At 38.4% G+C, this 23531-nt stretch overlaps 1 protein-coding gene across 2 annotated transcripts in view; it reads right to left on the reverse strand.

Annotated features, from left to right (window-relative positions):
* The window catches only part of LOC101896332 (uncharacterized), a 379916-nt gene that overhangs the window by 100529 nt on the left and 255856 nt on the right, over window positions 1-23531 (reverse strand). For both annotated transcript variants that reach the window (XR_009342835.1, XM_059125896.1), the window contains exon 4: window positions 20777-22135. Coding sequence is in view for 1 of the 2 variants with exons in the window: in XM_059125896.1 (XP_058981879.1) it covers window positions 20777-22130 (1354 nt within the window). In the remaining variant the exon portion in view is untranslated. The remainder of the gene's footprint in view (window positions 1-20776; window positions 22136-23531) is intronic.

Genomic DNA, 23531 nt, shown 5'->3' on the forward strand with positions numbered 1-23531 from the left:
GGTGGCGGCGGCTTTGGCACAGCGGCGGCCCGATGAATACGTCAGCGGCGAGTAGTAGTGGCGGCAGCTTGGCACAGCGGCGGCCCGATGAATACGCGCACGACGAATCGGGTGGCGGCAGCTTTGGCACAGCAGCAGCCCGATGAGTACGTCAGTCGCCGTCAACGCAGCCCGAAGAATAGGGAGTATTGCTACAACCCTCACTTGACCCTGCGTTCAGTCGCCGTCAACGCAGCCCGAAGAATAGGGAGTATTGCTACAACCCTCACTTGACCCTGCGTTCAGTCGCCGTCAACGCAGCCCGAAGAATAGGGAGTATTGCTACAACCCTCACTTGACCCTGCGTTCAGTCGCCGTCAACGCAGCCCGAAGAATAGGGAGTATTGCTACAACCCTCACTTGACCCTGCGTTCAGTCGCCGTCAACGCAGCCCGAAGAATAGGGAGTATTGCTACAACCCTCACTTGACCCTGCGTTCAGTCGCCGTCAACGCAGCCCGAAGAATAGGGAGTATTGCTACAACCCTCACTTGACCCTGCGTTCAGTCGCCGTCAACGCAGCCCGAAGAATAGGGAGTATTGCTACAACCCTCACTTGACCCTGCGTTCAGTCGCCGTCAACGCAGCCCGAAGAATAGGGAGTATTGCTACAACCCTCACTTGACCCTGCGTTCAGTCCAGTCCAGTCACCACAAATAGTCAAGGCTTATTGTTTGGCTTACTAAGACTCAATTCAACCGAGGTTGCGCGCCTTTTCTTCCTCCCAATCACACTTGACTTACCAGCCATCAACAGAAGACTGATCTCGATTGGGTGAAATGCGTCTCCTTTTATACCTTTTTGGCTGGACAACGATTGTTGTTTTCTCATGACAGCAGCTGATCCCAATCTGACAGTTTTGCGTAGTTCCGCCATTTGCCACCAGGGGTTCCAATGTTGTATTTTAAGTATACTTCTTTCTACTAGGGGACAATAATAATGTACCCCAAAAACGAAAGCATGACTTTTGGGCGTTACAGTACTCTGTGCCTTCATATCGCAGATAATGAAACATTGGTGCGTATGATTATTGTGATATTGAGAGGTAATAAAGCATACGCACCCCCTGACCCACATTGCTAAACACAATTATAGGTGTGTGTGGATACTTTTCCTGCAGGAATTGTCCAGCAACATCTTTCTGACAGAGTAAGGTAGTTTTATTCTCTTTTGCTAGGATAATGAGAAAAGTAAACAGACGGTATTCCTGCAGAAACTTGCAACTAATCAGCTGATTTGTCAAAACAAACCAATTTGTCCCCAATTAAAAGAATTAAAAGAAATGAAGAATCACAAATTTTACAAGTGTTATAAATAAAAAGAAATTAGCAATAACATAAAAATATGAGCAATAAAAGAAAAATGGATTGGATGTGTTCCCTGGAATCCTTTAAACGTGTTGCTAATGGCGTTTGTCTAAAACTATTGGAAATAGTCTTTTATTTTACTATTACATATTAATATTTACGATTTTCATAGTTTGTAAAGTTGATCTCCAAAAACAATTAGTCTTGCTCATTCAAAAAAAAAAAAAAAAAAATAATAATAATAATAATTTTCAGATTGAAAGCACATAAAAAAAAATAAATAAACAATAAAAACATCCGATTCCACGTCGATGGATGAGAAGACGAAGAAGAGTTGCAAGTGATTGCAAGAAGAAATTTGTCCAGCAAGAATTTGCAAACTCTCACTAAAAGAACTGTCAAAATTTCTCTCTCTGAGCGCTCTCTTTCGCCGAACTTTCGGGTTAAAAGACGACTTCCAGTAACAATTGTTACAAATTTTAGGGTAACCAGACACACCTTATATTAACCCGGGGGTCGGCAACCCATACATATGCAATGTCTTTCGCACTTACATAATGACGATTTTGAGAGTAACTGTCGTTCTCTCCATGATCGTCGTGTGTAAAATCATTGCATCATCAACAGCTCAACAGAGACTGAAGTGGTGGTTGTGGTTTTGTACTCCCTTTGCTTTCTCACGAACAGCTCGCCGCCTGGTTCCGTATTAGACAAAAATGTAAGCAAAGGTACGGACGGACGGGCCGACCATGCGATAGTCTACAGCACGATTTTTATGGTAAAGTACGAGTGCAGATCTGAAACCCAATAAACAGGGTATTGGGATACATAATTGGACTACCTAAAATATGACAATCTTCAGGTTTGGTTCTTAGGGAGTTACAAATAACGTAATTAATTCCCTTTTTAAGGTCAATGTTGTCATAATACATTACTCCCTTCGACCATGACCAGAGACACAAGCCAATGCCAAATTCCGTGGAAATTCCCTATATTTACGCCCTCTGTCGGGCTTGGGGGAATTCGAAACAACATTTGGAAATTTAGATTTATGTATACAGAGTGAGATAAAAAAACCGCAATTGGTGACCTTTGTCGAGAATATTGGCCTTCAAACGGCCAATGAAACCGTCACACGCTGCCCGAATGTTGCTCTACGATATTTTGGCCCATTCCCGTCGAAGCGCTTGCTTGAGGTGATCGACACTTTGGCATTTTTTAGATGCCAACCTTTCTTTCCAAAATACTCCAGACACAATAGCCCAACGGATTGGTATCCGAAGATTTTGGTGGCTATTGTGCGCTGGAAATGAAGCGAGGAACCTTATTTCGTAGCTATTCTTGGGTGGGGCGTCCAAGGTCTGCGGCCAAAATGTTTGCGTGCCCAAGGCTTTAATACACCCTCTAGAATATTTTCGCGATAATATTCGGCATTTATTCTGATGCCACAGTGGATTAATACGAGCGGAGAGCGACCATCTGTCTGGCTGTTATGGCGGCCTACACCATCACCATGGCCGGCGCTTTTCAATATTTGCCGAATGGAATATTGCGATATGTTCAGCTCATGAGACATTTATCGGCCACAGCGACGCGGGTTTCGATTGAGTCGCTTCTTTACTTGTCGATTCATTTCTGCTGATGTTGCTGTTTTCTTCCGTCCACTTCGCTATCACGGTAACGAGCGATGGTACGAAATGGTACAAAAGATTTATTCACATTGAAATGCTGGAGTGCTCTAACGATAGCCATTTGTCGTTTTCCAGCCAAAAATAAGGAAATCACACTATCACGATTGAATTCCATGACGAATAACTTCTTTTCTGGAAAATTCTCACCAAAATGCTTTTGTACGATGCTTGTAAACAACATAATGAGCTGTCACTGGAATAATTTTTACAGCTGTCGTACGAGTGGCTTAGAAATGACAGCAGTCTGAAGTTGGTTGCAGTTCTTTCATCTCACCCTGAATATCTGCGAACCCCTTTTGGTACCTCATCAATAAAGGGTCACGATTTTCAATAGTAACTTAGGAAACAAGTCTGCGATTCTTTACAATTTGCTTTAACTAAATATTTCTCTAACCAGAATCTGTGATAAATAAGGAATTTATGATTTCGCATAAAATTGGATACAAATGTTCGATTTTCTTGTAATTTTGCCCATACCAATACTTTTGTCTGTATTAGTTGGTGTTTGAAAATTGAATACTTCGGTCCATTATATCGATTAAATATTATCACATATCTCATATAAAGTAAAGGAAGCTGTCGATATTGTCCAAATCTGGCAAGTTGCAATATTGATGTCACATTTATTTATGTCCGATACGAAATGGACAATTTTGGACCATTCCATGGGAACCTAGTCATTAGAGGGTCAAGAATTTGAATAATCGTAAGAGAAGTCAAAATATATTTAAATAATCGAACATTGGCTGAGAGTATATATCTGTCGGCAAAACCGACTGATACTTTTTAACTTGTTATATATTTGTATACCCTACAACACTATGTGTTGGGGGTATTATAAGTTTGATTGGGCCAAAAATTATGTAACACCACGAAGTATTGGTTTCCCACATAGGAAAGTATATATGGATCTTCCTATCTCGCCGAGCTGAGTCGATCTAGCTATGTATGTCCGTCCGTCCGTCTGTCCGTCTGTCCATGTTAATTTGTAATCACTCTACAGGTCGCAATTATGGCCCGATCTTCACGAAATTTAGAATGGAGGTGGGGCTAGGGTCAGAATAGAACCGTTTTTCCTTTGGAGATGATCGCATAATACTTAGGGGTTGAAATGGACCAAAAACTGAAAAAATTCCTGATTTGGCAGTTGCTCTACAGGTCGCAATTATAGACCAATCAAAGCGGAAGTTAGCATGAGGCTAGAGCTTAGGGCTGGGCAGAAGCCTTCCGATTTTGATGGTCCTCGGGTAATATTTAGTGGGTGAAATAGGCCACAACATTTGTGTTAAATAAAAATCAAATTTTCCATTAAACCGCGAATATTTTTATCCCGGCGAAATCACAAATAGACGAACAGGTCAATTCTGACCGTTACGTAGATGTCGATAGTAAATATATCGGTTATATATAGCGAAATATATACAATGTGATATACAAAGGAAGGGGATGCTAGTTAGAATGCTTATATCTCAAGAATGGTTGGATCGATTTTGACAAATTTTGTCAATTCAGAATGCCTTCTTGACAAAAAAAGTATAAAATCTAAAAAAATCACAAGTGGAGGGTTGGGCTCAAAATGGCTAGGCCTATTGTTTTCAAAGATGTCCGCAATATATTAGGTAGTTGAAATGGACCAACTACTAAAAATTTTCCTGATTTTTTAGCCGTTATAGAGGTCACAAATAGAAACCAAAGGTAACGAAATCTCGCATGAAGTTAAAATTTAGGACAGCGGGTAGAATGGACCACTACTTTTGTGTGAAAAAAAAATACCAGCATTACTTACAGGCGATATCCGAAATACACAAAAGGCGAACTTCTGGCTTTTTTATGCTGATTTCGTAGACCAATATAGCCAAATATCGTAGACAAGCAAATCATATAGATGAGTCTAAATTTGGAGATACAGGCGGGCTTCTTGCTTTTGGAGATGATTGCAAAATATTTAGGGGTTCAAACTAACCAAAAACAGAAATCCGATTGAAGCCAATCGACACGCCTGCGAAGAGAGTTAAGGACAGGGAAGAATTCTAGCATTTTGGATAACCATTGGATTATATTTAGCTGTAAAATGGACCACAACAACTAACAGCCCGACGGAGTGCATAAATATTGGGCAAATGTCCCTAGTCAAAATCCTGATTTCAAAAGCGAAATCTTCCAATATGGATTTGGAAATAAGGGGGCTTCTAACATATTGTAGTGTTGTAGGGTATAACATAGTCGGCCCCGCACGACTATAACATTTTCTTACTTGTTTATATATGGAAAGGGTAATATGTGAACAAATTTCTCAAAAACTAGAAGTATATGTTAATCGGAACACCTTGTATAATTTATATCCCATTGGCTTCATCATTAACATATACTTCCTTTTATTTGACAATACATTCTCTTCTCCGCTTATTTAAATACAAAAAAATGCACATTAGCACATCCGTCCATTTGTTTAATTTTGGGGTTTCTCACACTAAACACTTACTGTAACCGTATTTTGAGCTCTCTCATCTCCATTGACTATAGCAATGTAATTCCGTAGTTCATCCACAACCGAAAAGTACATGACATAATTATTTCCAAATGAAATGCTTTCGAATGAGTAATAATAGTTCATTCATTTTAATATCCTTTAACACTTCATGACATCCTGGGCGTATTAAATGTTTCCTTTCCATTTATTGGTTGTCAGTTGGGTGAGAGTGCGATGCAAGGAGGCAAACAATTGCCCTGCCAGCAAGTTTTAATGTCATTTTCCCCAAAAGGTTCGTTGTTTGGTCGGTTTGGATGGAATACTCCAATGTGTGTTTGCCTTAAAATTTCAATCTTCAATAGAGACAGACAGATAGATCCTTTTGGGGAGCAGAGACTGGCGATGTACAATTGTCACAATAAACAGTTACAACAATAGAATTATGAAATGAATATAAATGTTGCCAGAGTCTGACTGGCTCTGGCCAGAAATCTAACTAAAGTTGTTAACGACAACACAACACAACTACCAGCATATTGACAATTATGTTTATGTGTGTGTGTGTTCTTAAATGTAAGTATTTTTCTGTGAAACATACAATGACAAGGCACAACAACAGCAACATTCAAATCCATGACAATATGACAACAAAAACATCATCATCAACGACAAAAGCGACGAGGACGTCGAGAATGACAACGACAACGACGACAATATTGCAACATGATGTTAAATAAAAATTCATTCTCAAAGTTGCATCTTCAAGTTGTACACCACAATATGTAGGTCTGATGTTGTTGTTGTTATTCTTGGTGTATTCGTGTCTGTGTCAAAGAGAGGGAGCGAGAGAGACGAAGAGTGTTACATTTGTAAAGTTTGCCAGCTGTAGTTGCAAACAGAGAACATTTGGGCTAACGATATTACAATGCCAAATGTAATCCAATGTTACAAACTATGTTTGTATGTATGTGTGTATTTTTGTTGGTATGTGCTTGTGCATGCATTGCTCTATTTCATTTTTATTTCTTTACAAATGTAAGACTGACTGTTCGCTTGTTTCTATTTATTTAGAAGTTCTTGGTCTCAATGTGTTTGAAAAACAGTGGGTTTGTACTACGAAGGTGATTTTAAAAAGGTATATTTAAAAAAATTCACTCTATTTTTTATTTGTCCAGATCACTTCGGGAAAAATAACTCTACACGGTGAGATGGAAAAACTGCAACCAACTTCAGGCTGCTGTAAGTTCTAAACCATTCGTCCCACAGCTGATAAAATTATTTCAGTGACAACTCATTATATTTTTTACAAGCGTACAAAAGCATTTTGTTGAGATTTTTAAAGAAAAAAAGTTATTCGTGGTGGAAAACCACAAGAGGCTATCGTTAGAGCACTCCAGCATTTAAATGTGAATAAATCGTTTGTTTGTGTCTCGTACCATCGCTCGTTACCTGGTTACCTGATACCGGTAGAGTAGCCCGACGTCAAGGAAGCGGACGGAAGAAAACAGCAACATCAGCGTAAATGGTTCGAAAAGTAAAGAAGCGACTTGATCGAATCACGCGTTGCAGTGACCGAAAATGGCTCGTGAGCTGAACATATCGCAATATTCCATTGGGCAAATATTGAAAAATTGAGCTCGGGGTAAAGCCATTGAAATTCCAACAAGTAAAAAAGCAGTGAGCATTCGGAACGAATTAGGAAATTAAAAAAAAAAAAAATAAAACTTATAAAAATTTCGTAAAATCTTAAAAATACCGAATATCGGGGGTACCGTTATATTGGGCTACACGATATCGTGGGCCTATATAGACAATTATGTTGCAGGGGGTAAAATACCCACAAGGAACTCCTTGTGTAGAATTTCCGACAATTTCCTTAAAAAAATGTGGCTCTAATCATCAAAATACCGAATATCGGGGGTACCATTTTTTTGGGGCTATACGATATCGTGGACCCATAAAGACTATTCTCTTTTAGGGGGTAAAGTGCTCACAAAAAACTCGTTGTGTAGATTTTCAGACAATTTCCTTACAAAATGTGGCTACAATCATCAAAATACCGAATATCGTGGAGTACCGTTATATGGGTGCTATACGATATCGTGAACCTATATAGCCCATCTTCGAACTTGACCTGCCTGCAGACAAAAGACAGACTTGTGCAAAATTTTAGCTTCCTATCTTAATTTGTTTTGACTGTAGCGTGATTACAACAGACGGAAAGACAGACAGGGCTAATTCGTCTTAGAATTTTACGCTGATCAAGAATATATATACTTTGGTGGGACTTAAATTATTATTTCGATTAGTTTCAAACAGAATGACGAACTTAATATACTAATATAGACTCAAAAGAGCTAAAGAGTTTCTTCGCTTGGCCGAAATTGGAGTACTGCCGAATTTGGTTTTAGCCAAAGAGAAAACATTCGTTGTCCAGCAGTTTGTAAACAAACAAAAATGATCATGTTTACCTGCGGTCAGCTTAAAATGTGCACCTTCGGTTGGCCACCAGAACTCAAGCACCGGCCATAACGATGGTGTGGGCCGCCATAATAGTCGATGGTCGCTCTCCGCTCGTATTAATCGACTGTGGCATCAAAATAAATGCCGAATATTATCACGGATCTTGGACATTCCAACAGGACTCAGCTACATCGCACTAAGCACGCTCCACCCAAGAATGGTTACAAAATGAGGTTCCTCGCTTCATATCCAGCGCACAATGGCCTCCAAAATCTCCTGATACAAATACGTTAGACTATTGTGTCTGGAGTATTTTGGAAAGCAAGGTTGCCACTAAAAAATACCAAATTGTCGATTTCCTCAAGCAAGCGCTTCGCTGGGGATGGGCCAACCTACCGCAGAACAACATTCCGGCAGCGTGTGAGGGTTTCAATGGCCGTTTGAAGGCCATAATTCGGGCCAAAGATGACCAATTCCAACAAACCTAAACTTATTCTAAAATTTGATACTATTTCCTACATTGTTTGCTTTCATTCAATAAAATTTAAAAACAAAAAAAGTGTAAAAATTATGGCGTTTGACTTTGTTGCAGTTTTTTTATCTCACCCCTTTATACCCTCTTTAGGTCCATATGTCTGAGGGTATAAAAATTAATTTTTTTGTCATGTGTCCTCATTCCAAAATCCACTTCCTTTTCTCAAAACCATATACCAACTGTGGCCTACGTATTAAATTTCAGAATTCCAGCTCTATTCTATGACCCGATTCAAAATTTATATTCAAAAGCACCACCTACTCTCCATCGTATGCAATAGTATAATTCCATCTCCATTCCAACACCCAACGGCACATTTTTTACTTTTCGTAAGTACGAATTTCAAAAACCAAATCCTTCTCTCAACTGCGAACACCAAGAGTGCCATCCATATTAAATTTGAGGATTCCAACTCTATCTCTTCACCCAGTACCCAATTTAGTATCACTTAGTACTTTTCAAACAATGACAGTACACATTTCAAAAACCAGTAAAGAAAGTCTTAAAGTCGGACGGGGCCGACTTTATGATACCCTACACCACTTTTAAAACTATTTAGTTATTTTCGTACAATTATAGTACACATTTCCACAGCCACCTCAATATGTCCAGACCACACATGAACAGCGATCCTTATACAAAATTTCAGATTTCAAGCACTATCTGTTCACCCAATACCAAATTGTACCAAATATAGTACTATTTAGTACTTTGTGTGCACTTGTAGTTCACATTTCCAAAACCGCATCTATGTCTCAATTCCAGATACCAACAGAGACTCCAATAGCAAATTTGAGGATTCCAGCTCTATCCCTTCACCTAATACTAAATTTAGTACCATTTAGTACTTTTCGTACAAATATAGCACGCATTTCCAAATCACGGTCAAATCTCAAACACAGATATTGTCAGTAATCTAGATATTAAGTTTCGGAATTTTATCTTTATCCCTTCAACCAAGACCAAATGAAGTACCTTTTAATATTTTTGTAGTACCTTTTCACATTTCCGAGGCCACCTCCATAGGTTCAGGCCACACATGAACAGCGACCCTAATACCAAATTTCAGTATATGTTCACCCAATACCCAATTGTAGCAAATGTAGTACTATTTATCCATTTTCCTATCACCAACAGGAATCCTAACCAAACCAATCTGTTCCAAATTTAGTATCATTTAGTACAGTTCGCACACTTAGCTCAAATTTCCAAAAATACGTCATTGCATCAACGCCATTTCCGAGAATTGACCCCGCTACCAAATTTCAAGTATTTAGCTCTATCCGTTCACATCATACCGTTCACCTCATTTAAGAAGTTTAGTACCTCTGTAGAACATTTCGAAGCTTTAAGGTTCGAGTTTCCTTTGGTACATCTATTCTGCACTCTATCAGTGACTTTTATTCAAAATGTCAGGATTCCAGCACATTCCGTTTGTCCAATGTAAGGTATTAAATTTTTAGTACATTTTAGTACTTTTCGTACAAATTTCCAAAAATTCAGTACCAAGAATAACCTAGCTTCAGCCGTTTCAAGACCTTTTGTGGGGAAGGTACGAGAAGCAGTAGGCCCCTATTTTCCATATCCGAACTCGACTGAAGTTTGATAATAATATTACGATGTACCAAGTATGGGTACCAAATATGGGCCAAATCGGATACTCCATTCGAGAGTTATTGTTTCAACCAGCCAGCCAGAAAGACAGACGATCATCCTTATATCGAGTCCAAATGTCCTGCAACGAATTTGGTCTAAAGGGACCTAGAGTCTAAAACCGTTATTTCGATGAGGCACATTTTGACCGTATCAAATATATATATGCCCTCTGTAGCCATATGGCTGAGGGTTCACTTCCTATGCTTCAAAGATTTGCAATTTAGGTATAGCTCTCAATATAATGATGCTGATTTTGAGGATAATCGATTTGGCTATAAGTCTTATTTTTTCCCAAAATTTTCCGAAAAATCGAACATTACCTCAAACTACTGTTCCACATGTTCGACATGTGTGCAACTGCCATTGTTTGCCATGGCAGACAGCTTCCTTAGGCTTCAACAAAATATCTTGTTTTTGTTTGATGTTGCATTTGAAAATGCTTGTACTTGATGTTGTTGTAGTAGTACTTGGTGTTGTTGTTGTTGTCGCTGTTGCCTTGTCACATAATTTGTTAAATTACTTTTAAGTTTTATATGAATAGCTAGTGAAGTTTTGCTTTTATCTAAATTCGTACATCCCCACAACGGAGATGGCAACTGAAATTGCTGTCGTTCTCTAGAGTCTCCTGAGAGTGGAGAGAGAGAGAGATTTCTATGGCTTGTGTGAGCATACAGAGAATGAATGCTGTTAGTTTGAAGCCAGGAAATGAATTCCGTCTTTGTTGGGTTTGTTTAGGCAGCCGCCCCCAAACCGGTCCTATCCCCTGGCGGGCTGTTCACCAGCAGCACTCTTGCCGCTATCAATTCTTTGTGTTCGACACACACATCCACATTTAGATGATGGTCACATTTAGAAATGTTACAAACAAAGTTGTCTCTCTCTCTCTCTCAGACTCTCCATCCATCCTTCCGACCCAATTCCAAAGCGGCGGGTCCTTTGTTCTCTCCCCAGCCGGCCGAATGAAATGTTTCTTAATTGAATTGTATTAAATGTACACTTTGTAACACTTTGTGGCCAAGACTTGTGGTTATTTGATGTGTTTGTCTTCTAAATGTCCAAAACGTTTTTATATTTGACAATTAAAGTAAATAGATTGTACATAGAGAGAGAGAGGGGGACGGGGGGACAAGTTTCATGTGGGACTCATATGAAATGTGGACATGTCAATGTTGTTTGAGAGTAATGTTTGAATGCAGGGGAAATGTAAAAACTTTCATCCGGGAAAAAAAATTGAAGGAAGTTGGAAAGACATATTGAAATGTCAAAATTAAATTCATTCCCTGTTGTCCCTCTTCGGATATTTTAGGGAGATGCTGAGGAAAATTGGGACGAGATGTTCTAAAAGAGTAAAAAATGAGTGACTGACATAATCACCAACGACCAGGCGAAACGGCTGAAGTTAGAATCTTGAAATCTTGCATGTGGGTCAATGTTGGTGGTTAGGGGTGAGATGAGGATGGTTTTTTGGAAACTCGGACTAAGGCACAATCATAGTTCGTATTTTCAAACGGAGAGTTAGAATTCTGTAACTTGTAAGCAAAGCCGCTGATTGTGTAGGGTCCCAAAGGGTTTTTTTTTAATTCCACCTATAGGAGTACTAAAAGTGCTAAAAAGTACTAAATTTCGTACCTATTCGTATTTTGTGGACAGATGTATCTACTATTTTGACATTTGGTATAAAAATTATATTTGGGAATTTTTGCTGATAAGTAGGTGTTTTTTGAAATGTGTACTGTAAAGTGTAACAACTGTACTTAATGGTACACAATTCGGTACAATTGGGTTTTGGTTGAACGGATAGATCTGGAAATTTAAAGTGTTGGTATTGGTGTCTCTGCTGGTGGATACGGTTAAGATAAAGAGTTAGGTTTGGAAATGCGTTCAGCAAGCGAATGAAAAGTTCTAAATGGGACTAAATTTGGTACAATTTCGATTTGGGTGAACCGATAGAGCTAGAACCCTGAGATGCGTAAGTAAGATTGTTATTAAATTATAGAATTGGGGTATGAAGAAAGTTTTGCAAATCCGTACTTATGTGTACTTAATGATACTAAATTTGGTACAATTTAAATTTTGGGAGAACCGGTAAAGCTGGAATCCTGAAATTTAGAAACAATATTACCAATGTATTGTAGGATTGGGATATGGATATGGTTTCCAAATTTGAACATAGGTACTCGAAGGTTCTGAATGGCATTCAATTAGGTATTGTGTGAAAGGATACAGCTTGGAATTTAGTATTAGAATCATTGCTAGTGTGTAGAGTTGAGATTTGGAAGGTGTTTTTCAAAATACGTACTAAAAAGTACTAAGTGGTACTAAATTTGGAATATGGCTAAGGGATTTAGTTGGAACTCGTAATACGAACTCAAAAGTACGAAAAGTACTAATTATTATTTACATACTTTGGTGTTTTGCGGTAAGGAATAGAGCTGAAAATCTGAAATTTGGAGTGAGAGTCTATGATGTTGTGTAGAATATAGAAACTAAAGGATTTTTCGAAATTCTTACAATAAGTGTACCAAAAGTACTAAACTGCTCTAAATTTGGTACCATTTGGGATTATATGTACGGATAGTGGTAAAATATTGAAATTTGGTATAATAATCAATTATTGGAAATGTGGTTGATGTAAGAAGGTGGTTTTGGAAAATTGTACTAAGTATGCGAACTGTACTAAATGGTACTAAATTTGGTACAATTCTGTTTTGGGTGAACGCAAGATGCTGCTAATTTGAAATGTTAGTATTGGCTATGGTTTTGAAAATGTATACTATAATTGTTCGTATTGTACTAAATAGTACTATATTTGGTACAATTTCGAATTGGGTGAACAGATAGTGCTTGAAAGCTGAGTTTTGAAATGAGTGTCGAAATTCATGTGCAGCCTGGATATATGAAGGTGGTTTCGGACATGTATAATATAATTTGGCGAAAAGTACTGAATGGTACTATATTTGGTATTGGGTGAAGTAATAGAGAAAAAGTTCTGAAATTTGATATTTAGATTACTGATAGCATCTGTATTTTTTTTGAGATTTTGCGGTGGTTATGGTATATTTCCTCCAATTGTACAAAATGTACTAAATGGTACAGAAGTTGGTATTGGGTGCAGGAATTGAGCTAGAATCCTCAAATTTGTTATTGAGGCCTCTGTTGGTGTCTGGAATTGAGATTGGGCGTGGTTTTGGAAATGTGTACTATAAATGTACGAAAAATACTTAACGATGGCAGATTTGGCTGTGTTTTGGAAATGCGGAAATGGAAAAAGTACTAAATGGTACTAAAATTGGTATTGGGTGAAGGGATAGGTTTGGAATACCCAAATTTGGTATTGGGTCTCTGCTGGTAGAGATATGGAGGTGGTGTTGGAAATATGTACTATATATGCACGAAAAGTACTAAGTTGTATTAAATTTGGTATTGCGTGAAGGAATAGAGCTGGAATCCTCAAATTTAATATTGAGGTCTCTGTGGTACCTGGAATTGAGATTGAACGTAGTTTTGGAAATGTGTACTATAATTGTTCGAGTAAAGAGATAGAGTTGGAATCCCAAAATTTGATATTGAGATCTCTGTTGGTATCTGTGATTGAGATGAAAAACCTGCAACCAACTTTAGACTGCTGCCATTTCTAAGCCACTCGTCCGACAGCTGGTAAAATTATTCTAGTGACAGCTCTTTATATTGTTTATAAGCGTACAGAAGCATTTTGGTGGGAATTTTCTAGAAAAAAAGTTATTCGTGATGGAATTGAAGCGTGATTGTGTAATTTCTTTATATTTGGCTGGAAAACCACAAGTGGCTATCGTTAGAGCACTCCATCATTTAAATGTGAATAAATATTTTGTGCCTCGTACCATCGCTCGTTACCGTGATACTGGTAGCGTAGCCCGACGTCAAGGAAGTGGATGGAAGAAAACAGCAACATCAGCAGAAATGGTTCGAAAAGTAAAGAAGCGACTTGATGGAAATCCGCGTGGCAGTGACCAAAAATGGTTCGTGCGCTGAACATATCGCAATATTCCATTCGGCAAATATTGAAAAATGAGCTAGGGGTAAAGCCATTGAAATTCCAAAAAGTGCACCGCAACAGAAAGAAAATAGACTCAAAAGAGCTAAAGAGTTGCTTCGCTTGGCCGAAAGTGGTGAACTGCCGAAATTGGTTTTCTCCGTCTTCAATGAGAAAACATTCGTTGTTTACCAGTTTGTAAACAAACTAAATTATCGTGTTTATTTGCCAAAGAGGTCATCTGAAAATGTGCACCTTCGGTTGACCACCAGGACCCAAGCGGAGGCCATGGGGATGGTGTGGACCGCCATAACAGCCGATGGTCGCTTTCCGCTCGTATAAATCGACGGTGGCATCAGAATAAACTCAGCACGCGCCACCCAAGTATGGTTACAAAATGAGGTTTCTCGCCCCATTTCCAGCGCAAAATGGCCACCAATATTTTCGGATACCGTCCCCGGATACAGTTGGGCTATTGTATCTGGATTATTTTGGAAAGCAAGGTTGTCACTAAAAAATACCAAAGTGTCGATCACCTCTAGCAAGCGCTTGGCCGGGAATGGAGCAAAACACCCCAGAGCAACATTCGGTCAGCGTGTGACGGTTTCATTGGCCGTTTGAATGCCATAATTCGTGCCAAAGCTGACCAATTCGAACAAATCCAAACTTATTCTAAAATTTTATGAGCAATTCGAACAAATCTAAACTTATTCTAAAATTTGAAGCTATTTTCGATATTTTTTTGCTTTCATTCAATAAAATTAAAAAAAGATGTAAAAATTATGCCGTTTGACTTTGTTGCAGTTTTTTATCTTACCCTGTAATTTTAAGATGGACTTTTCGCAGACGAAGCAGCGGATACCAGTTAGTCTATTTATAGTTTTTATTGATTGAGTTTTATGTGACTGATTGCCTCACGAAATCCCTAATGAAACGGCTAGGGCTCTAATCTTGAAAAAAGAAAGACTGAACAAAAAAGTCTACAATTTTCCCAAAAACTTCACTGATCGCATGTCGGTCAGTTGTGTTTTGATACGAAACATAAGATATGTGTTTTTTTGGTAAAAAGATGAGTTTTTAGGACTGTAAATCATTTCAGAGATGGATTTTTGAAATTTCAGATTTCAAAGAATTTTATTTTGAAAGGTTTACATTTTGTGGAAAAGAGGTTAGGGAAACGTACCGTTTTACTTATATTTGTGACGCAAATATTCAAAACGGCGCTCCATGTATATTCTATTTTTTTTGCTCTATTTTCATATCTTATTGAATTTAATCACAATTATCGAAAAAACGTAAATTTGGTCGCTCAGTGTAATTAATGAGTACGCTGATGGTAACATAATATTGATTTTGAAAATACGTGACACATGTCGCTTTTACCTGTATGACAAAAACAATACTTGAACCTGTGACATGATGTGAACATCAGACCGGATTATAACTAGAAATGTAAAATGCTCCTGTTCAATTATCCACTACAGGAAATACACAAAATAAGCCACGTTAAAATTAAAAAAAAACAAACAACATGACAAAGAATATTTAAATTCAATTATGCCAGCAACATGTCCAGTGGATCAGCCAACAAAGGAACAATGGCAACAACAAAAAAAATATTACAACAAATAACAAATAAAATTCCTGTTCGCAGTTTTTACAAAATATTGTTTTTGTTACTACTTAAAATCCATTAATTAAATGTCAGCAGCAAAATCTAGTTATGTTGCTCTAAACTAATTTTAAAAAAATATATTTTTCGTTCAGGATGTTTTAGGGGAAAAATTAATTTATACTTCAATAGCCATGCTCATGAGAAAGGGTTAGCATTTTTAAGTTGTTTGGTTTTGTCACAGCATTTTAATTTCAATCCAATTCATGTTGCTTTAGGTCCTATATCAATGGAGTACTAATTAAATATTATTTGTATCCTAAAGGTACTGTCTCATAAGGGCTTAATATTATTGCATACTTAAGATATTGAATCGACGCCATGGCCACAAGTCATATCAATTATACGATTACCTTAATACCTTCAATCGAAAATAAATCAATACTGCCTTACATTTTCCTCATGATTGCACACACATACATACAAATTTAATGAATTGTAATATTTTAAGGAGAATCAGAACTTCATGGTGTGGATGAATTGATTGTAATTTTCTAAGAGGACTTCTTCGAAATTGTCACTGGGGAAATTTTCTTAAAAATAATATCTCTGGAAGACAATAAAAAATGCATCTGACGTCCTTTAAAAAATTCGAGATAAAATCTCTGATAGTCCTTGAAAAAATGTCATTTCAATCCACGATTATTACTATGCGAAACTCCTCGGAAATTATTTTTAAAGAACTCACAATTGCTGTTCTAAAAATCCTTTTTAAAAATAAACCTTTGAAAATATTTTTTTTTTTCTAAATCAACATTTAAAGATCTGATAACCCTTGAAAATTTGTCTTAAGAAATTCATGGATGTAACTCTAAGGGTACTTGAAATATATATTTAAAAATCTAACTGCTGGAAAAAAACATTCTTCGGAAGAATTATGACCATTGCTCTGGAAATCCTTAGCAAATACTATTAACAATACATTATTCCTGGGGAGGATTCTTTACTGATAGTACCTCAAATCCAAAAATCCTTTGGAAACATTCTTTAACATCCAGGAGAATATCTTTAGTTCCATTGGACATATTCTTTAAAAATCCACGTCAATAGCTCGAGTTTGTAATTTAGTATTCATTTTCAGAGTTTATTGATCTGAAAATATTTAAAAAGCCCTCACAACATATACCTAAAAAAACCCAACAATCATAGCTCTCACACCCTTCATGGATATAGCTCTAACAGTCCTATATGCCCAGGAACTCGGACAATCTATCGCTATAGTCCTTAGAAAACAACTCTGGGAGTTCTTGGAGAGATTTTTTTTAACAAATCATAGTTTTTGCTCTGAAGCCCTAACTTTAGATACCAATAGAGATCTCAATATCAAATTTTAAGGATTCCAGCCCTATTACTACACTCAATACCAAATTTGGTACCATTTAGTATTTTTCGTACAATTACAGTACACATTATAAAAACTGCCATATCTCAATCCCATCTCGTACCATCGCTCGTTACCGTGATACAGGTAGCGTACCCCTGCGTCAAGAAAGTGGACGAACGAAAACAGCAACATCAGAAGCCATTGAAATTCCAAAAAGTGCAAGAACTTACACCGCAATGGAAAGAAAATAGACTCTAAAGAGTTGCTTCGCTAGGCCGAAAGTGGTTTTCTGCGATGAAAAAGCAGTCGTTGTCCAGCAGTTTGCAAACAAACAAAATGATCGTGTTTACTTGCTAAAGAGGTCAGCTGAAAAAGTGCAACTTCGGTTGGCCACCAGAACTCAAGCACCGTCCATGGTGATGGTGTGGGTCGCCATTACAGCTGATGGCCGCTCTCCGCTCGTATTAATCGACCGTGGCATCAGAATAAATGCTGAATATTATCGCGAAAATATTCTGGAGGGTGTATTAAAGCAGACATTTTGGCCGCAGACCTTGGACATTCCACACAAGAATGGTTACAAAATGAGGTTCCTCGCTAATTTCCAGCACACAATGGCCACCAAAATCTCCGAATACATTGTGCATTAACAGCGACCCGAATACAAAATTTCAGATTTAAAGCACTATCTGTTCACCCAATACCAAATTGTACCAAACAGTTGTACTATTTAGTACTTTCTGGGCACTTCTAGTCCACATTTTCAAAACCTACTCTTTATCACAAACGTACTACCGACAGGGATCCTAATACAAAATTCCACAATTTTAGCTTTATCCGTTCACCCTAAACCAAACTGCTCCAAACTTAGAACAATTTAGTATAGTTCGCGCAATTTGTACACATTTCCAAAACTGCCTTCAAATATAAAACCTTGATGCCAACCTTGAGTCTTATACCAAATTCCAAGTTTTTGGCTCTATCCGTTCATATAATTCCAAAGTGTTACAATTTTAGAAGTTTGGTACCATTTCGGAACTTTTCGTAAACCTTTGCTACATCTATCCTGCACTCCTTCAATTACTCTCATTCCATGTTTCAGCATTCTAGCTCATTCCGTTTGTCCAATACAAAGCATTACATTTTAGTACGTTTTAGTACTTTTAGTACGAATTACACACCTTCGCAGCAAGACTGACCCTTTTGCAAAATTTCAAAATTTTAGCTTCAGCTGTTTCATCTGGGCGTTGATTCTCAATCAGTCAGTTATTTCATTAATCTTTTGTTATACCCTCGACCATAGTATGGAGGGTATATTAAGTTTGTCATTACGTTTGTAACACCTAACATTTTAGACCCCACAAAGTATATATATTCTTGATCATAATGAAATTTTATATCGATGTCGGTCCGTCTATCAGTCTGTCCGTCTGCAGCTCTGTGGAAATCACTCTAGCTTCTGAACGAAATGAAGTAGGTTGATAAAATTTTACTGAAATACATATTATGTCTGCAGGACTTTTGGCATTGAAAATGGGCCATGTAGGTCCGCGTTTTGGTATAACCCCCATATAACGGTACCTCCCAATATTCGGTATTTTCATGATTTTAGCGCCATATATTCACCGGAATTGTTTCAAATTTGGTATTTAAAGTTCGTAATAGATTAGGTTAGGTTAGGTTGAAGGATGTGTGGTTGCGTAAAAACAACCACTCCACTCGGAGACCTAGTGGCCCATTGTGATCATCCTAATTAAGAAAAAAGAAATGAATGTGAAAAAAGTTAGGAGGTTAGAGTAGAATAGATAGGAAATAAAAGATTTAGTGGGTTTGCATCCACGGTGTAGTCAGCGTGTCGTCCTTAGCCATTTTAGTCTTCTGGCTAACTGAAGAATAACTACTGGCTCGGTTTCGGAGAGGCATGGCAAATCCGGCAGAATTTGCTTATCTAGAAGCCTATGTCTTACTCCGATCAGGGTAGGACAGTGACAGAGTAAGTGTTCCACCGTTTCTGTTTCTTCCTCATCTTGGCAAAGCCTGCAGTATTCAGTGTCGTCAGCCCCCATTTTGAAGTCATGGCCTTTATGTTGCAATGACCTGTAATTAGACCCACCACAAGCTTCAGGTCCAACTTCGTCATGTATGTGTGTGACCGTGATCTCTTTTCTGAGTTCACTGGCCAAATCTTTTTGGAGATGTTACATCCCCTTCCAGATAGCCAGTTTTGTTGAAATCTCCCAAGATAGTTATTATGAAATACTTTAAAGAAGTGGCATAAAGGTGGCTTCACTGAGGTCTCAATTTCTAGATCTACTGACTCAGATCCGCGTCTGGCCAATTCATCGGCAGATTCATTGCCAGAAATGTTGCAGTGTCCAGGAACCCAACAGAGCTTGACAAACGACTTTACCTTTTCCAGGGCAATCTTGCACTCCAGAACAGCCATAGATTTGATTATAAAAGAATTTAGAGCTTTTAGGGCCGCTTGACTATCGACATATATAGTCACCGGTCCATCCCGTTAATTGATTCTGTTTTCCAACAGCTCTATGGCCATTCTGACAGCAAAAATCTCTGCCTGAGAGTTCGTTCGTAATAGATACTACAGCATATGACAGAAAATTGTCTGCGCAGGTCCACGTTTTCGTATAGCCTCCAATGGTACCTCCCTATTTTCGGCATTTTGGTGATTTAAGCGACATTATTCACCGAAATTGTTTCACATTTAATATTTGAAGTTCGTCATGAATATTATAGCCTATGACAGAAAATTGTCTGAGCAGGTCCACATCATCGGATAGCCCTCACATAACGGTATCTCCTGATATTCGGTATTATGATTTTAGCGACATATTCATTCACCGAATTTTTTTTCAAGTTTCGCATTTGAATATTGAAATGACAGAAAATTGTCTGTGCAGGTCCACGTATCCGTATAGCGGTACCTCCAGATATTCGGTATTTTTTTATGATATTAGCTACATTATTCACGGGAATTGTTTCAAATTTGGCATTGGAATTTCGAAGTTACAGCCTAAGATAGAAAATTGTCTGTACAGGTCCATGTCTTCGTATAGCCCCCATAATAACGTTACCTTCCAATATTCGGTAGTTTGATGATTCTAGCGGCATTATTCACTGGAATTGTTTCGAATTGGTATTTTAAGTTTGTAATGGATTCTGCAGCTTATGACAGAGAATTGTCTGTGCAGGTCCACGTTTTGGTGTAGCCCCCATATGAAAGTACCTCCCTATATTTGGTATTCACCGATTTTTTTCAAGTTTCGCAATTGTATATTGTAATGGCTTATGACAAAGGTTGCCTATGCAAGTCCACGTCATCGCATAGACCCTAATATAATGGCTACATTCGGTATTTTTAAGATTTTTACAGAATTTTTTAACGGATTTTGAAAATTGCCAAATTCGTTCCATATGGTCGAGGGTATTAAAAGTTCGAACTTACAGCTATTTTTGCTTGTTTATATTGATGACAAGCTCATGTGGCCTCTTCCAAAAGTTTTCAAGGTCCTTAGGGAACTATTTTAATATCGCTTACTTTAAAACAAAAACAAATATAACATCAGTTTCGACTCAATATTACTTACGTGAACAAAATCGCGGCTCATCACTGCCATCGCCGCAGTCGTTGGCATTGTTGCAATACTTGCTGAGAGGAACACATCGACCATTCGAACAGCTAAATTCGGAGAGGGTACACTGGGGGATGGTGGAGGCAAGCATTGGCAAAGACTTGGCCGATTGCTGGGAATCGTGGGCCAGTGAGGAACCGGATGTTAAAGACGATGACGATGAAGAGGAGCCGCCAGATAAAACTGCAGCCATTATGGGTTCTTCTGCCGTGGTTGAGGAGGAGGTATTGCTAATATTGCTCACAGAAGATGACATCACTGGAATGGTTGATGCTGTGGATGAAGACGATGATGTTGATGATGTGGCATTAGAGGAAATTGTGGTTGAAGCTGCGGCTGATGCTGCTATGGCAGATGTTAATAAACATATTAAAGCGAGAACAATTGCTGTTGGCAGTTGATGACTTTTGTGGGATGCCCTTCTGGAGTTGCGGGGCGTTGCCATGGCCTCTCCCCTGGCAAATGTTGTTAGATTGATGGCAGCATCCAAGTGAGTTAATATCGTGTCAATAATCGTTGTAATTGTTGCAGTTGTTGCTGTTGTTGTTGGCATTAATGTTGCTGTTTTATTTGTTGGTCCATTGGTTTGCCCACATTGTTGCCAGATTTGCTCGTTGGCTGTGTGTTTGTTGGGGCCTTTGTCACAGCAAGCGATGTGTTGCTGCCGTTGTTGTTGCTGTTGCATGTTTGTTAAGTGGCGCCATTTTATGGCCACTTCCCATTCTCCATTAAGCGTTTTCGTGGCTCTACATTGTCTTGATGCAAAGTTCGGTTGCAGCTGTTCTCTCCGTTGCTCCAACGCATCCTGTGGCACTGAACTTTGAACGGCACATGTGTTCGAATGCTCGATGTCGTCGCTCGTATATTTGTCAATGTGCTGGCGTACGTGTCGTCGTTTTTGTTGTTGTTGCTGTTGTTTGTCGTTGGCATTACCCGCTCGACTATTCGTTTCAGACAACATCGTGGTATTATTGCATGCCCTGGCAGAGCATCTAAAATTGCTGCTATTGTTGACGTGCTGGCCTGGCTGAAGATTGTGGCTTAAAGCTTTGATTGTTGTTACTGGAATGGAGTTGTTGTTGTTGTTTTCATGGTGCAATGATGATGATGATGACGTTGTTGTTGATGTCAGTGTCAATTTCCCCCGTATAGTATCCGGTTGGAGGTGGTGGAATTGTTCCTCATAGTACTGCTGCTGCTGCTGTTGTTGTGTTTCTGGTAGTTGTGGCAATGTTGGTGGTGGCGTTAGTGGCAGTTGCATGTTTTTTCGATTTTTATACTTCTGACGCCATTTTATCGTCATTTTCATCCGTGCTACAAAGAAAGAAATTCAGAAAACACAACTCGTAAGAAACTAAACTAACAAACAAATGTGATTTAGTAACAATAGCAAAGTCTTGTTTTTCGCCCGCCAACAACTGGGGGAAAAAAAGAAAAGAGAAAAGAAAAAAGGAGAAGTGCAACAAAACAACATCTCTGCTTTGTTGTTTTTCCAAATTCCTGCTTCTGTGTTTTACGTTCATTAGTGTGCAGGTGTGTGTGTGTGTATGTGTGCTAGTGTTTTGCACACAAAGGAAAGTTTGTATGGCTGTTGTCGTATTGCAAAGAATTGGAGTGCAAAATATTTATTACTTTTGTTAACATAAACAATGGGTATGAGTGTGTGTGTGCGTGCGTGTGTTTTAGTGTCAACATTGCTAAGCGCTCTAGCAGAAAAATAATCGAGCATTTTTTCAATGTGGCATTTTTGCACGAATACGAATTTGAACAACATTTTTGAAAATTAATGAAAATTGCACGGGAACGACCACAACAGTTGACACTTGCTTAAGCATAAATAAATGGAAAGGATTCAATTACATTTTTATTCCCTCAGCCATATGGCTAGAGAGGGTATATACAGGGAGAGGTGAAAAAACTGCAACCAACTTCAGACTGCTGTCATTTCTCGTCCGACAGCTGTTAAAATTATTCCAGTGACATCTCATTATATTATTTAAAAGCGTACAAAAGCATTTTGGTGAGAATTTTCCAGAAAAAAAGTTATCCGTGAAGGAATTCAAGCGTGATAGTGTGATTTGATTTTGATGATTGGCTGGAAAACCACAAGTGGCTATCGTTAGAGCACTCCAGCGTTTAAATGTGAATAAATCTTTTGTGCCTTGTACCATCGCTCGTTACCGTGATACTGGCAGCGTAGCCCGACGTCGAGAAAGTGGACGGAAGAAAACAGCAACATCAGCAGAAATTTTTCGAAAAGTAAAGAAGCGACATGATCGAAGTATTTTGCAAAGCAAGGTTGGCACTAAAAAATACGAGAGTGTCGATCACCTTAAGCAAGCGCTTCGCCGGGAATGAGCCAAAATACCGCAGAGCAACATTCGGGCAGCGTCTGACGGTTTCATTGGTCGTTTGAAGGCCATAATTCATGCCAAAGGTGACCAATTCGAACAAATATAAACGTATTCTAAAATTTGATGCTATTTCCGACATTTTGTGCTTTCAATCAATAAAATTAAAAAAAAAAAAAAATAGAAATTATGGCCTTTTTCTTTGTTGCAGTTTTTTATCTCACCCTATGTCATTTGATACGGCTAAAATGACCCTAGGTCTCTTTGGAACAAATCCATTTCAGGGCAGTTGGAGTCGATCTAAGGGTGTCCGTCCATACGCCCGTCTATCTGTTTACCTGGCTGGTTTTTCGCACGAT

This window comes from Musca domestica, unplaced genomic scaffold (assembly GCF_030504385.1).
Source record: "Musca domestica strain aabys unplaced genomic scaffold, Musca_domestica.polishedcontigs.V.1.1 36, whole genome shotgun sequence".
NCBI classification, from domain to species: Eukaryota; Metazoa; Arthropoda; class Insecta; order Diptera; family Muscidae; genus Musca; species Musca domestica.